Source organism: Scyliorhinus canicula, chromosome 2 (assembly GCF_902713615.1).
Source record: "Scyliorhinus canicula chromosome 2, sScyCan1.1, whole genome shotgun sequence".
NCBI classification, from domain to species: domain Eukaryota; kingdom Metazoa; phylum Chordata; class Chondrichthyes; order Carcharhiniformes; family Scyliorhinidae; genus Scyliorhinus; species Scyliorhinus canicula.
This window is the reverse complement of record NC_052147.1, coordinates 117,059,669-117,074,663: the sequence shown is the minus strand read 5'-3', so window position 1 is coordinate 117,074,663 and position 14,995 is coordinate 117,059,669. Positions and strand designations below refer to the sequence as shown.

The window sequence follows — 14,995 nt, the reverse complement described above, 5'->3', positions numbered from 1 at the left end:
TCATGGCCAAACAAATCAAAAGCAAAATAAGAGGTAACACAAAATTTTCACAGAGCGAAATCCACAATATTAATCCTTTATGACTGTTCTCATATTCCTTTTTTGCGACTTAATTAGAAAGTTTGTATTTAACCTATTTTAAATGCATCTATTGGGCGGGATTCGCTGAACCCCCGCCGGGTCGGAGGATCGCCGGGGGACGGCGTGAATCCCGCCCCACCGCCGGCTGTCAAATTCTCCGGCGCCGGTTTTCGGGCGGGAGCGGGGATCACGCTGTGCCAGTCGGGGGCCGTTGGCAGTGCCCCCCCCCCGGCAATTCTCCGGGCCTCGATGGGCCGAGCAGCCACCCGTTTTCGGCCAGTCCCGCCAGCGAGACCCTGTTGGATCAGTTTAGTTATAGGGGCTAAGGCAGAAATCTGTATATATGGAAATGAAATGAAATGAAAATCGCTTATTGTCATGAGTAGGCTTCAAATGAAGTTACTGTGAAAAGCCCCTAGTCGCCACATTCCGGCGCCTGTTCGGGGAGGCTGGTACGGGAATCGAACCGTGCTGCTGGCCTGCTTGGTCTGCTTTCAAAGCCAGCAATTTAGCCCAGTGCTAAACAGCCCCTAATATATGTTGCCACATTAAAAACCAGTTCACAATGTTACAACCAATCTATATGCGGATTAAAGTCACCCATAATCACAAATGTTCCTTTATCACATGCATCTCTGATTTTCTGTCTAATTCTGTTCCCAACATTACCACTGCAGTTTGGTGGTCTGTATACCACCCCTACGATTGTTTTTTGCCCTTGATGTTTCTTAACTCGACCCAGACAGATTCCGAATCGCTCTACTAATATCTTTCCTCAATATTGTATCAATATCTTCTTTAATCTCCCACTTTGACTGGCGGGGAGGGTTCAGGTGGTGAAGATGACAGTCCTCCTGAGGTTCTTGTTTGTTTTTCAGAGCCTCCCAATCTTCATTCCCAATGCGTTTTTCAGGAAAGTGAATACAGTAATCTCAGGGTTTGTGTGGGTGGGTAACATCCCGCGGGTGAAGAAGGAGTCGCTGGAGTGGGGTCGGGGGGGGGCTGGCTCTTCCGAACTTTATAAATTATTACTGGGCGGCGAATATAGCGATGGTCAGGAAATGTGAAGTGGGGGAAGGGTCGGTGTGGGAGCGGCTGGAGGCAGCCTCGTGTAAGGATACGAGCTTAGGGGCACTGGATTGGGAGGGAGCCCCGATAGGGGAGGTGAAGCAGAAGTGGGAGGAAGAGTTGGGTGGGGAGTTGGAGGCTGGGTTATGTGAGGACGCCCTGAGGCGAGTCAATGCATGCTTGTCGTCTGCCAGGCTTAGCCTGATACAATTTAAGGGGGGGGGGGGGTGTTTAAAAAGGGGAGGCATGGGGAGTTGGGTATGTTGGGGGAAGGTTGGTGGGGAATTGGGATTGGGGAGTTGTTTATGTAAGCCATGTTGGCTGGGCTTTGTTGTTGGTTCGGTGTGCGGTAGCTAATTTTGTTAAAAATTTTTTTTTTTTTTTTATAAATGTTTTTATTCAGTTTTCATATTTTATACTGAACAAATTACAAATTGTTAGGAGAGAAAAAAAAAACCAAACAAACACGCAAAAATTAACATACATATTTACAGGTAAGCATCTTCGTAGTAGTAACTGCGCCCCCCCCCCCCCCCCCCCCCCCCCCCCCACTCAACATGTTTATTTAGTTTGGTTTGGGCCTTAGCTAGCCATCGAACCCCCGTAACGAACCTGTAGCCCCCCCCCCCTCCCGCTACCTTCCCCCGACTATTCTTCCTCTTGTACATTGGCCACAAATAGGTCCCGGAACAGTTGCATGAATGGCTCCCACGTTCTGTGGAAGCCGTCGTCCGACCCTCGGATGGCAAATTTGATTTTCTCCATTTGGAGAGATTCCGAGAGGTCGGACAGCCAGTCCGCAGCTCTGGGCGGTGCTGCTGACCGCCAGCCAAACAGGATTCTACGGCGGGCGATCAGGGAGGCAAAGGCAAGGGCGTCCGCCCTCCTCCCCAGGAATAGATCTGGCTGTTCTGAAACCCCGAAGACCGCCACTATCGGGCATGGCTCCACCCTCACTCCCACCACTTTGGACATAGCCTCGAAGAAGGCTGTCCAGTACTCCACAAGTCTGGGGCAAGACCAGAACATGTGGGCGTGGTTGGCCGGGCCTCTTTGGCACCGTTCACATCTGTCTTCCACCTCCGGGAAGAACCTACTCATACGGGTTCTTGTTAAGTGGGCTCTATGTACCACTTTTAGTTGCGTCAGGCTGAGCCTTGCGCACGTGGAGGTGGAGTTGACCCTATGCAGTGCTTCGCTCCAGAGTCCCCACCCTATCTCCATCCCCAGGTCGTCCTCCCATTTCCTCCTTGTTGCGTCCAGTACGGTGTCGTCCCTATCTACCAGTCGGTCATACATGTCACTACAGTTCCCTTTCTCTAGGATACTTGCGTCCAGTAGGTCTTCCAGTAGTGTCTGTCGTGGCGGTTGTGGGTACGTCCTTGTCTCCTTTCGTAGGAAGTTTTTGAGCTGCAGGTACCGTAGCTCGTTCCCCCCAGCTAGCTGAAATTTCTCTGTCAGTTCGTCCAGTGTTGCGATCCTGTCGTCCGTGTATAGGTCCCTGACTGTCAGTGTCCCCCCGTCCTGCTTCCACCTTTTGAAGGTGGCGTCAGTCAGTGCTGGTGTGAACCTATGGTTGTTGCAGATGGGAGCCCTGTTCGACATTTTGGTCAGGCCAAGTTGCTGCCGCAGTTGGTTCCAGGATTGGAGGGTGGCTGTCACCACTGGGCTGCTGGAGTGTTTTTTGGGTGGGGATGGGAGTGCTGCCGTGGCGAGGGCCCGGAGGGAGGTTCCCATGCAGGAGGCCTCCTCCGCACGCACCCACTCAGCTTCTGGCTCCTGGATCCATCCCCTTACTCGCTCGGCTGTTGCTGCCCAGTGGTAGAATTGTAGATTCGGGAGGGCTAACCCTCCCCTGGTTTTTGTTTTTTGTAAGACCTTCTTTGGGATCCTAGCATTTTTACCCCCCCCATACGAACGCCATGATGAGTTTGTCCAGCGCTTTGAAAAAGGCCTTGGGGATGTAGATCGGAATGGATCTAAACAGGAAGAGGAACCTGGGCAGTACGTTCATTTTGATCGTCTGAACTCTCCCCGCGAGGGAGAGCGGGAGTGTGTTCCATCTTTGCAGGTTTTTGTTAAAATTTAAAATACAAATGCCTTAATAAAATATTTTAAAATATATATATCTTCTTTTGTTTATAGTTTAGTTCCCATCCTTGGTTAACTTAGAGCCATTTCTCCGTAATCCCAACTATATCATATTCCTTTACATCTATCTGCACAACTAATTCATCCATTTTATTTTGAATGCTCCATGTATTCAGGTACAACCCCTTTTAACGTTCATTGTCCCATCCCTACTATTTTTTACAGTGTTATTATCTGATACAGGCCTTTGATTTCTCTGCCTATCACTTTTCTTACTCTCCTTTCTGTCATTTTCTCTTGTTCTTTATTCCCCCTGCTCTGAATCCTTACGTACGTTACCATCCCCCTGCCATATTAGTTTAAACCCTCCCCTGCCCAGTTTGTATAGGTTCTACCTCCCCAGAACCTGTCCCAATGCCTCAGGAATCTGAAACCCTCCCCCTCACACCATCTCTTCAGCCATATATTCATCCGATACATCCTACCATTTCTCCTCTGACTAGCATGTGGTACTGGTAGTAATCCTGAGATTACTACCTTTGAGGTCCGACTTCTCAACTTTCTTCCTAACTCCTTATATTCTGCTTTCAGGACCTCATCTCTTTTTTTTTTTACCTATGTCGTTGGTACCGAGGCTCACACCCAAAAGAGGCAAAAATCCAATTTTAATAGATTTACGTACATTTTACTCTCATTACCAAGCCCCTCCGCCATATGATTCCCTCTCACTGAATATTCAAACCTACCAACAAAAAGGAAGGACGGAAGGAAGAGGGAAAATCGACCGTGGATATCTAAGGAAATAAGGGAGAGTATCAAATTGAAGGAAAAAGATATAAAGTGGCAAAGATTGCTGGGAGATTAGAGGACTGGGAAATCTTTAGGGGGCAACAGAAAGCTACTAAAAAAGCTATAAAGAAGAGTAAGATAGAGTATGAGAGTAAACTTGCTCAGAATATAAAAACAGACAGTAAAAGTTTTTACAAATATATAAGACAAAAAAGAGTGGCTAAGGTAAATATTGGTCCTTTAGAGGATGAGAAGGGAGTTTTAATAATGGGAAATGAGGAAATGGCTGAGGAACTGAACAGGTTTTTTGGGTCGGTCTTCACAGTGGAAGACACAAATAACATGCCAGCGACTGATAGAAATGAGGCTATGACAGGTGAGGACCTTGAGAGGATTGTTATCACTAAGGAGGGAGTGATGGGCAAGCTAATGGGGCTAAAGGTAGACAAGTCTCCTGGCCCTGATGGAATGCATCCCAGAGTGCTAAAAGAGATGGCTAGGGAAATTGCAGATGCACTAGTGATAATTTACCGAAATTCACTAGACTCTGGGGTGGTCCCGGTGGATTGGAAATTAGCAAACGTGACGCCACTGTTTAAAAAAGGAGGTAGGCAGAAAGCAGGAAATTATAGGCCAGTGAGCTTAACTTCGGTAATAGGGAAGATGCTGGAATCTATCATCAAGGAAGAAATAGCGAGGCATCTGGATAGAAATTGTCCCATTGGGCAGACGCAGCATGGGTTCGTAAAAGGCAGGTCATGCCTAACTAATTTAGTGGAATTTTTTGAGGACATTACCAGTGCAGTAGATAACGGGGAGCCAATGGATGTGGTACATCTGGATTTCCAGAAAGCCTTTGACAAGGTGCCACACAAAAGGTTGCTGCATAAGATAAAGATGCATGGCATTAAGGGTAAAGTAGTAGCATGGATAGAGGATTGGTTAATTAATAGAAAGCAAAGAGTTGGGATAAATGGGTGTTTCTCTGGTTGGCAATCAGTAGCTAGTGGTGTCCCTCAGGGATCCGTGTTGGGCCCACAATTGTTCACAATTTACATAGATGATTTGGAGTTGGGGACCAAGTGCAATGTGTCCAAGTTTGCAGATGACACTAAGATGAGTGGTAAAGCGAAAAGTGCGGAGGATACTGGAAGTCTGCAGAGGGATTTGGATAGGTTAAGTGAATGGGCTCGGGTCTGGCAGATGGAATACAATGTTGACAAATGTGAGGTTATCCATTTTGGTAGGAATAACAGCAAACGGGATTATTATTTAAACAATAAAATATTAAAGCATGCCGCTGTTCAGAGAGACTTGGGTGTGCTAGTGCATGAGTCACAGAAGGTTGGTTTACAAGTGCAACAGGTGATTAAGAAGGCAAATGGAATTTTGTCCTTCATTGCTAGCGGGATGGAGTTTAAGACTAGGGAGGTTATGTTGCAATTGTATAAGGTGTTAGTGCGGCCACACCTGGAGTATTGTGTTCAGTTTTGGTCTCCTTACTTGAGAAAGGACGTACTGGCGCTGGAGGGTGTGCAGAGGAGATTCACTAGGTTAATCCCAGAGCTGAAGGGATTGGATTATGAGGAGAGGTTGAGTAGACTGGGACTGTACTCGTTGGAATTTAGAAGGATGAGGGGGGATCTTATAGAAACATTTAAAATTATGAAGGGAATAGATAGGATAGATACGGGCAGGTTGTTTCCACTGGCGGGTGACAGCAGAACTAGGGGACATAGCCTCAAAATAAGGGGAAGTAGATTTAGGACTGAGTTTAGGAGGAACTTCTTCACACAAAGGGTTGTGAATCTATGGAATTCCTTGCCCAGTGAAGCAGTTGAGGCTCCTTCATTACATGTTTTTAAGGTAAAGATAGATAGTTTTTTGAAGAATAAAGGGATTAAGGGTTATGGTGTTCGGGCCGGAAAGTGGAGCTGAGTCCAGAAAAGATCAGCCATGATCTAATTGAATGGCGGAGCAGGCTCGAGGGGCCAGATGGCCTACTCCTGCTCCTAGTTCTTATGTTCTTATGTTCTTATGTTATGTCCTCTCTGATGTGATGTCTCCTTGACAAGTTTTACAACAAGTTTAGGAAAACGTGAATCAGTCAGGGGATTCATCCTGGGGGCGCAAAATTAAGTACAGACCCTAGGGTGGGGGGAAGGGACATGCTGGGCAGTGCACAGGTTGGCACTCTCAGATTGGCACTGTCAGATTGGCACTGCCAACTTGTGCCGGGAAGTGTCAGAGGTGAACTGCTGGGGAGCCCCATTTAGGGTAGGATTCGCATTATGTTTGTTGGGGAGGGGGAAGTCCCAATGCTGCTGCTTGAGGTGGGGGGAGTGTGATGAGAGCCCCTGCTGCTGATGCTTGTGGTTGGAGGTTGAGGGCAGGGGGATGGTGAGAGCCCCTGATGCGGGGGCGAGGAGGATTAGAGTGGTAAGAGCCCTGATTCTGATGATTGGGAGGGAGGAGGGGGGGGCAGCCCCTGATGCCTATGGAAGGGGGTGAGGAAGATTTGTCTGATGCTTGAGGGGATGGTCCACCATATCCATAGGGGCAGCTGGGAGGGGATTTCATTCTTTTTAAAGGATGCCCAGATCTCTGGGAGCTGGTCTCGCCGGCTCTATTAGGCCCCACCGCAGTGTTGGCGTAAGCCACACCCATTAATTTATTTTTCAGCAATCTGCATTAAAAACGTGGCTGTGCAGCTGGAGAGTCTGATGTTGGGTTTCAATCAGAGCCCTCGCACTGAAAAAAATCTGGGAAAATTCTGCCCATCATCCCTGTTTCTCTCTCCACAAATGCAGCTAGACCTGCTGGGCTGGATTCTCCGATTGCCGACGACGAAATCGCGTTTGGTGATTGGATGGAGAATCCGTTTTTACACTGGAATCAGGGGCAGCGCTGTTTTTTGGATGTTCCGCCCCCTCAAAAACAGCGTCATAGCGGAGTATGCTGCACGCCGTTGGGACGGCCTCAGGATGTCACCTGAAGCACTCCCCCGATGCTCCGCCCCCGATTGGCCGACTTCCCGAAGGCGTGTGCGCATGTGCTCATAGATTTCGGGGACCCCGAGTGGCGGTTGGGGACTGTGTCCAGCGCCTCCACAGTCGGTTGGGGGGGGGGGGGGGGGGGCGTTCCGCTGGCCAGAGGGTTTTAGGCGGGGCCTGGGGGGAACTGGTTGGTGGTGATCCGGGGGTGGCAAGGGAGGTTATGGCGGTCACTATTTGGCAGGCCGGGTCCGATAGCGGTCGGCGCCGTGTTATACGGCACAGCTGCAGGTCGCCGCCGTGCGCATGCGCGGCCACGGACCCGGCAATTCTCCATCCGTATCTGCAGGTAAAGCCATGGGCACCAGATGTAGCCTCAAAATCGGAGAATCCAGCCCGCTGTGCTTTTCCAGCACTTTCTGTTTTCATTTACAATCTCCAGCATCTGTTTAATTGTGCTTTGATTAAACTACTGTCTTACTTTGAATTACATCTTATAAATCTATGATAGAATTGAACTTCCATGGATTGAAAAAAATACTGAAGGAAGTCCAAAGATGTGCATATTAGTTAGATTGGCCATGCTAAATTTCCTCTTAGGCTGGAGTTACGGGGAAGGGGATTGGTCCTAGATAGGGTTGTCGTTCGACGGGTCGGTGCAGACTCAATGGGTCGAATGGCCTATTTCTACAATTTTATGAAAGTGAATTTAGAGTTTGTCTGAAAATATATTTTAATCAGATACCCAGTTCATTTTTTGAATCATGAACTGGTGACACATGGAAACATTACAGGATGTTTCAAAATGAGTAGCTGTCCCAAACCGCTGCATGTAAAATATCTTGGGTAAAAATAGCAGTGGAGCAAAATTCAATTACATGTGGAGACAAAAAGCTACAGTTCCATGCAATGACAAACCAAATCTCAATGCTCAACCAAAGTACTGGAATTTGACCATGCAATCCATCCGGATGAATTCAGATTATTTCCAATTTTGATTGGAACACTGCATGTCTCAAGAACTGAACCATACATTAAAGGTGTGACACTTTTAAGCACATTAAATGACTACAACACCCTCCATCTGACTGCCCAGAGGTCTGTTTCAGCTGCCTGCAAAAGTTTGTTATAATTCACGCAGGGGGATGGGAACCCATCCCCCTGGAGATAGAAAAGGCATGTAAAAAAGGCAACATTTCAATAATCAGGGGGACTTCAATATGCAGGTGGATGGGAAAATCAGGTTGGTAGTGGATCCCAAGAAAAGGAATTTGTGGAATGTCTAAGAGATGGTTTTTTCAAGCAGCTTGTGACAGAGCCCACTAGGGAACAGGCAATTCTGGATTTGGTGATGTGTAATGAGGCAGACTTGATTAGGGAACTTAAGGTGAAGGAACCCTTAGGGAGCAGTGACCACAATATGATAGAAGTTACCCCGCAGTTTGAGAGGGAGAAGCTGAATCAGATGTAACGGTATTAGAATTAAATAAGGGTAACTACAAAAACATGAGGGAGGAGCTGGCCAGAGTTGATTGGAAAAGGAGCCTAGCAGGGAAGACAGTGGAACAGCAATGGCAGGGGTTTTGGGAGGTTATTTGGGAGGCACAGCAGAAATTCATCTCAAGGAGGAAACATGCTAAGGGGAGGACAAGGAATCCATGGTTGATGAGGGATGTCAAGGACAGCATAAAAGTTAAAGAAAAAGCACACAAAGTGGCGAGGATTAGTGGAAAGCTAGAGGATTGGGAAGCCTTTAAAAGCGAGCAGAGGACAACTAAAAAAGCAATAAGGGGGGAGAAGATGAAGTATGAATCCAAGCTAGCTAGTAATAGAAAGGAAGATAGGAAGAGGTTTTTTTCATTATATAAAAGGTAAGAGAGAGGCAAAAATAGACATTGGACCACTGAAAAATGTGGTTGTAGAAGTAATAATAGGAAACAAAGAAATGGCAGGTGAACTGAATAGTTACTTTGCATCAGTCTTCACGGTCGAAGACACCAGTGGGATGCCAGAGCTCCAGAAGAACCAGGGGCAGAGGTGAGTGCAGTGACCATTACCAATGAGAAGGTTCTGGGGAAACTGAAAGGTCTGAAGGTGGATAAGTGACCTGGTGAGGATGGACTATACGCCAGGGTCCTAAAAGAGCTAGCTGAGGAAATTGTGGAGGCATTGGTGATGATCTTTCAGGAATCATTGGAGGCAGGAAGGGTCCCAGAGGACTGGAAAGTGGCTAACGTAACACCACTGTTTAAGAAGGGAGGGAGGCAGAAGATGGGAAATTATAGGCCAGTTAGCCTGACTTCGGTCATTGGTAAGATTTTAGAGTCTGTTATTAAAGATGAGATCGCAAAGTACTTGGAAGTGCATGGTAAAATAGGACTGAGTCAGCACGACTTTGTCAAAGGGAGGTTGTGTCTGACAAATCTGTTAAGATTTCTTTGAGGGGGTAACAAGAAAGTTAGACAAAGGAGAACCAGTGGATGTGATTTATTTAGATTTCCAGAAGGCCTTTGACAAGGTGCCGCATAGGAGACTGTTAAATAAGTTAAAAGCCCATGGTGTTAAGGCTAAGATCCTGGCATGGATAGAGGATTGGCTGGTTTATAGGAGGCAGAGAGTGTGGATAAAGGGGTCTTTTTCAGGGTGGCAGCCGGTGACTAGTGGTGTGCCTCAGGGGTCTGTGCTGGGACCACAACTTTTCCCAATATACATAAATGATCTGGAAGAAGGAACTGAAAGCACTGTTGCTAAGTTTGCAGATGATACAAAGATCTGTAGAGGGACAGGTAGTATTGAGGACGCAAATGGGCTGCAGAAGGATTTGGACAAGCTAGGAGAGTGGGCAATGAAATGGCAAATGAAACACAATGTGGAAAGTGTGAGGTTGTGCACTTTAGAAGGAGGAATTTAGGCGTAGATTATTTTCTAAATGCAGAAATGCTTATGAAACCAGAAGCACAAAGGGACTTGGGAGAACTTGTTCACGATTCTCTTAAGGTTAATGTGCAGGTTCAGTCGGCAGTTAAGAAGGCAAACGCTATGTTTACATTCATGTCAAGAGGGCTAGAATACAAGACCAGGGATGTACTTCTGAGGCTGTATAAGCCTCTGGTCAGACCCCATTTGGAGTATTGTGAGCAGTTTTGCACCCCATAGCTAAGGAAGGATGTGCTGGCCTTGGAAAGGGTCCAGAGGAGGTTCACAAGAATGATCCCTGGAATGAAGAACTTGTCGCATGAGAAACAGTTGAGGACTCTGGGTCTGTACTCGTTGGAGTTTAGAAGGATGAGGGGGGATCTTATTGAAATGTACAAGATACTGTGAGGCCTGGATAGAGAGGACGTGGAAAGGATGTTTCCATTTGCAGGAAAAACTAGAACCAGAGGACACCATCGCAGATTAAAGAGACGATCCTTTAAAACTGAGATGAAGAGGAATTTCTTCAGCCAGAGGGTGTTGAATCTGTGGAACTCTTTGCCGCAGAAGGCTGTGGCGGCCAATTCACTGAGTGTCTTTAACACGAAGATGGATAGATTCTTCATTAATAAGGGGGTCAGGGGTTATGGGGAGAAGGCAGGAGAATGGGGATGAGAAACATCTCAGCCATGATTGAATGGTGGAGCAGATTCGATGGGCCGAGTGGCCTAATTCTGCTCCTATGTCTTATGGTATTATGGAACTGGGATCAGGCAAGGCTGTGTCATCGCACCGCCACCCTTCTTGATCTTCTTTGCTGAAGTGCTGAATCTCACCCTCAGCACAAATACTCATAGTTTGAACAACAGAATAATTAAGTGTAAGCCCAGAAGTCTCATAATGACTTTCCCTCGATATGTGGCTTCTTAGAAATTAGAACATCTTCATTGAAATATTTAATGATTTTATGATTGCAGCACTGAGGGATTGGTATATTGTTGGAGGTTTTGTCCTTGAGACGAGAGGTTGATCTTCAGCTCTATCAGGTGGCTCAATCAGCCATGATTGAATGGCGGAGCAGACTCGATGGGCCGAGTGGCATAATTCTGCTCCTATGTCTTATGGATGTAAAAGATCACAAGTACGGGGGAGTTTGCCCGGTGTCCACACTAAACAGGGTAGATGCAGGAAGGATGTTCCTGACTGGGGGGGGCGGGGGGGACACCGTTTAGGACAGAGATCAGGATAAAATTCTTCTCCCAGACAGTGGCCAGCCTGTCAGAGAAAGTAGTTGAAGCCAAAACATTGTGTGTTTTCAAGAAGCAGTTAGGTACAGCATTTGGGGCAAAGGGGATCAAAGGATATGTGGAGAAGGCGGGGTTAGGCTGTTGAGTTATATGATCATACATGATCATAATTAATGGCTGGGCAGGCTCGACGGGCCGAATGGCCTCCTCCTGCTTCTATTTTCTATGTTTTACATTTAAAAAAAATGTATTTTATTGCAAACATGTATTAAAACAGGTTACAGCAAATACACACACTGGGAAACATAATTCCCAGCAATCAACTATACAGTCTGTACACGGTGGCGCAGTGGGTTAGCCCTGCTGCCTCGCGGCACCAAGGTCCCAGGTTCGATCCTGGTTCTGGGTCACTGTCCGTGTGGAGTTTGCACATTCTCCCCGTGTTTGTGTGGTTCCCCCCCCTCCGGGGCCAACAACTCCTCAAGCACGATCACAAACATCCCCCACATTTTCTCAAACCCCCCTGCAGAGCCCCTTAACTCATACTTTATCTTCTCCAACTGCAGGAAGTCGTCCAGGTCACCCAACCAAGCCGCTAACCCAGTGACGATGCCGACCGCCACACTAGTAAAATTCGCCGCTGTGCAATCAGAGAGGCGATGGCTACGTCATCAGCATTCCTCCTCTCCATGAACTCCAGCTTCTCTGAAACCCCAAATATCGGCACCAAAGGATCCGGGTCCACCACCTCCTCCACTATCCTGGCTAAGACAGCGAACACTCCCGTCCAGAATCTTCCCAATTTTTCGCAACCCCAAAACATGTGGAGTGATTCGCTGCCCCCCCCCCCCCCCCCGCCCACACCTCTCACACTCATCTGCTACCCCCTGAAAGAACCCACTCATTCTCACCCGAGTCATATGCATCCTGTGCACCACCTTAAACTGTATCAGGCTCATCCTTGCACAAAAGGAGGTCCTGTTTACCCTTCGCTGTACCTCACTCCATACTCCCCAATTGATCTCCATTCCCAACTCCGCTTCCAATTTCTCCTTGATCTTTTCTATGTTTAACATTTATCCCTCAACTAAAAGAACTGAATCAATTTAAGTGGTCAGTTTTGCTGCTCTTGGGATCTTATTGTGTGAAAATTGGCTGCCACATTTCCCTAAATTACAACAATGACTGCACTTCAAAACTACTTCATTAATCAATGAAGCACTTTGCAATATTTTGAGTCTGATTTCGACGCCAACGTGGATTCTCCATCGATCGCTGAGCTCGATTTCAGCGTCGGAGACCGGAGAATCCCGCCCCTTAACTCTGAACGTAGCATAAATCATGTGAGAATAATTTTTGTTTCTTTATTCTTTGATGGGCTGTGGGTATCGCTGGTGTGGCGCCGATTTGTTGACCATCACTTGAGTGACTTGTTAGGCCATTGCAAGGGCAGTGAGGGGTCGAACACATAGTCTGTGCGGAATCTGCACGTTCTCCCCGTGTCTGCTCCGGTTTCCTTCCACAAATCCAGAAAGACGTGCTTGTTAAGTGAATTGGACATTCCGAATTCTCCCTCTGTGTACCCAAACAGGCCCTGGAGTGTGGCGACTAGGGGATTTTCACAGTAGCTTCATCGCAACGTTGATGTAAGCCTACCTGTGACAATAATAAAGATATTGTGTGTGTGTACCTGAACAAGCGCCAGAGTGTGGTGACTAGGGGATTTTCACAGTAACTTCATTGCAGTGTTAATGTAAGCCTACTTGTGACACTAATAAAGATTATTATTATAGCTGTGGAATCCGAGTCGCATGGAGACCAGACTAGGTAAGGATGGCCGATTTCCTTCCCTAAAGGACATTAGAGAACTAGATGGGATGGGTTTTTACAACAATCAATGATAGTTTCATGACCACCATTATTGAGACTTGCTGTATATTCCAGATTTATTATCGGAATTCAAATTCGACCTGTTGCCCTGGTAGGATTTGAACTCATGCACCCAGAGCATTAACCTTGGTCTCTGGATTACTAATGCAGTGACATTGTCACTAATGCAGTGACACCATGCAATCATTTGTGAATTTCATTGGACCAAAAGCCGCCAGAGAGACCCAGAATTAAGACTGTATGAGCATAATGGCTTCCTTTTATTAAAACTGCTTCTGCAGACTCCAACAGACTCTTTCTGCAGGTACAAATGCACATGGTAGCTTCAAGTGATCAAAATGTACATTACACTTTTCAGAACACTAATGCACAACATCATCTATAAGCATTTATATATTTTTAAAGCATAAATTCAGATCTTCATTACAATTCAACAGTATCTTTAGGGTTACAAACAAAAGTAATGTATTGCCTAGAGATCAATCCATTAACATTCAAGCACTTTTGTGCTTTGTGTCAGTTTTATGGAGTAATTTTACAATGACATTTTGCAATATGCAACTTGCCAGGTTCTAAAGTTTCAGAGACATACGACTCTTTTCTCGTTTACTATAAAATATCAACATTGACGATAGTGACGTTTAAGGGGCATCTTGACAAATACATGGATAGGATGGGAATAGAGGGATACGGACCCCGGAAGTGTAGAAGGTTTTAGTTTAGACGGGCAGCATGGTCAGCGCAGGCTTGGAGGGCCAAAGGGCTTGTTCCTGCTGTACCTTTCTTTGTTCTTTGTTCTACCTATCATCACCCGCGAGCCCCCATACTTCCACTTCATTAAGCCATTTGAACATTTTCATACAGTATTTTGTGATCAGGTTGCATAGTCATGCACAGTGAAGGATTGTCTAATTAGATACCATTGTACTGGAAGAAAATGGAGAAAATATAGCAGTCAAGCATAGTGTTGAAGTTCTTGTTCATTCTATTTAAAATCTCAGTGTTAAAAACTCGCAGAAGACAAAAGGTAGCTCTTCTGAACAGAGCTTCATCTTAAGAGAGGCTCTACATTGACTATAATGGATCCTCTCTCAGCCATAGGCTTATTGGAAAGTTAGTAAAGACTATATGGTGTATACAACAAAATACACAAAGCAAGTGAAAACAAGCTTCATTTAGATTACCAATACCTTTTCAGAGGTCCAGGGTGGTCTCTGAGGGGACAGCGGAACTCCTTCACAAGCTGGAAGAACACTGTTGATAGACTATAAAATGCGACACTAAATCTTTTAAAAATGTGTTTCAATTTGGTTAATCTGCAGATACCAAGGTTGTGTTACAGTGATAAAGCAAAGAGTAATTGAAAACATAAAGGAAAATCAATAGTTTGATCAAATAAGAAAAACAAGGGTTTCAGCCTCAACTCATCTTCTCTACCTCTCCCATTGGCTTAAGCATTTTCAGCTCCAAAAGGTTTCTCATGAAGGTCTTTACTCACTGAAGACTCACTGAAAGTTGTCTCCAAACATTTCAGCTGTTGTTCTATCTCTTCCATTCGCAAATTATGCTCCCGTTCATCTCGCAGTTGTACAAGGACCTCTTCACCTGGCCCGATCTCGCCATTACTCCTCACAGAATTCTGAAAACAAGTAGTGATTAAAACATTTGTAACTAATTTATAATATAATTAAGATTATATTTAGAAGGTTTGTGAGTTCAATCTGCAATAAATTACACACTTGATTTTTATTTTGAACTGTTAACTTAATGCTTCTGTCATATGTGAAGCACATTTAACAATATTGCAACTCTAACTGTAACCACTACAGTTTCATTTAACACTGGATTTCTGGACATTATGTCGGCTTCTCAAACTGCAGTGGAGCACATAAAACACAAATCTTCTATCAGAACTTTGTT

At 45.9% G+C, this 14,995-nt stretch overlaps 1 protein-coding gene across 4 annotated transcripts in view; it reads right to left on the bottom strand.

Moving 5' to 3' along the window:
* Window positions 1-14,995, bottom strand: part of fsip1 (fibrous sheath interacting protein 1) — a 612,301-nt gene that overhangs the window by 198,781 nt on the left and 398,525 nt on the right. For all 4 annotated transcript variants that reach the window (XM_038785689.1, XM_038785714.1, XM_038785705.1 and 1 more), the window contains one exon: window positions 14,574-14,714. In XM_038785689.1, the coding sequence (XP_038641617.1) occupies window positions 14,574-14,714 (141 nt within the window). The remainder of the gene's footprint in view (window positions 1-14,573; window positions 14,715-14,995) is intronic.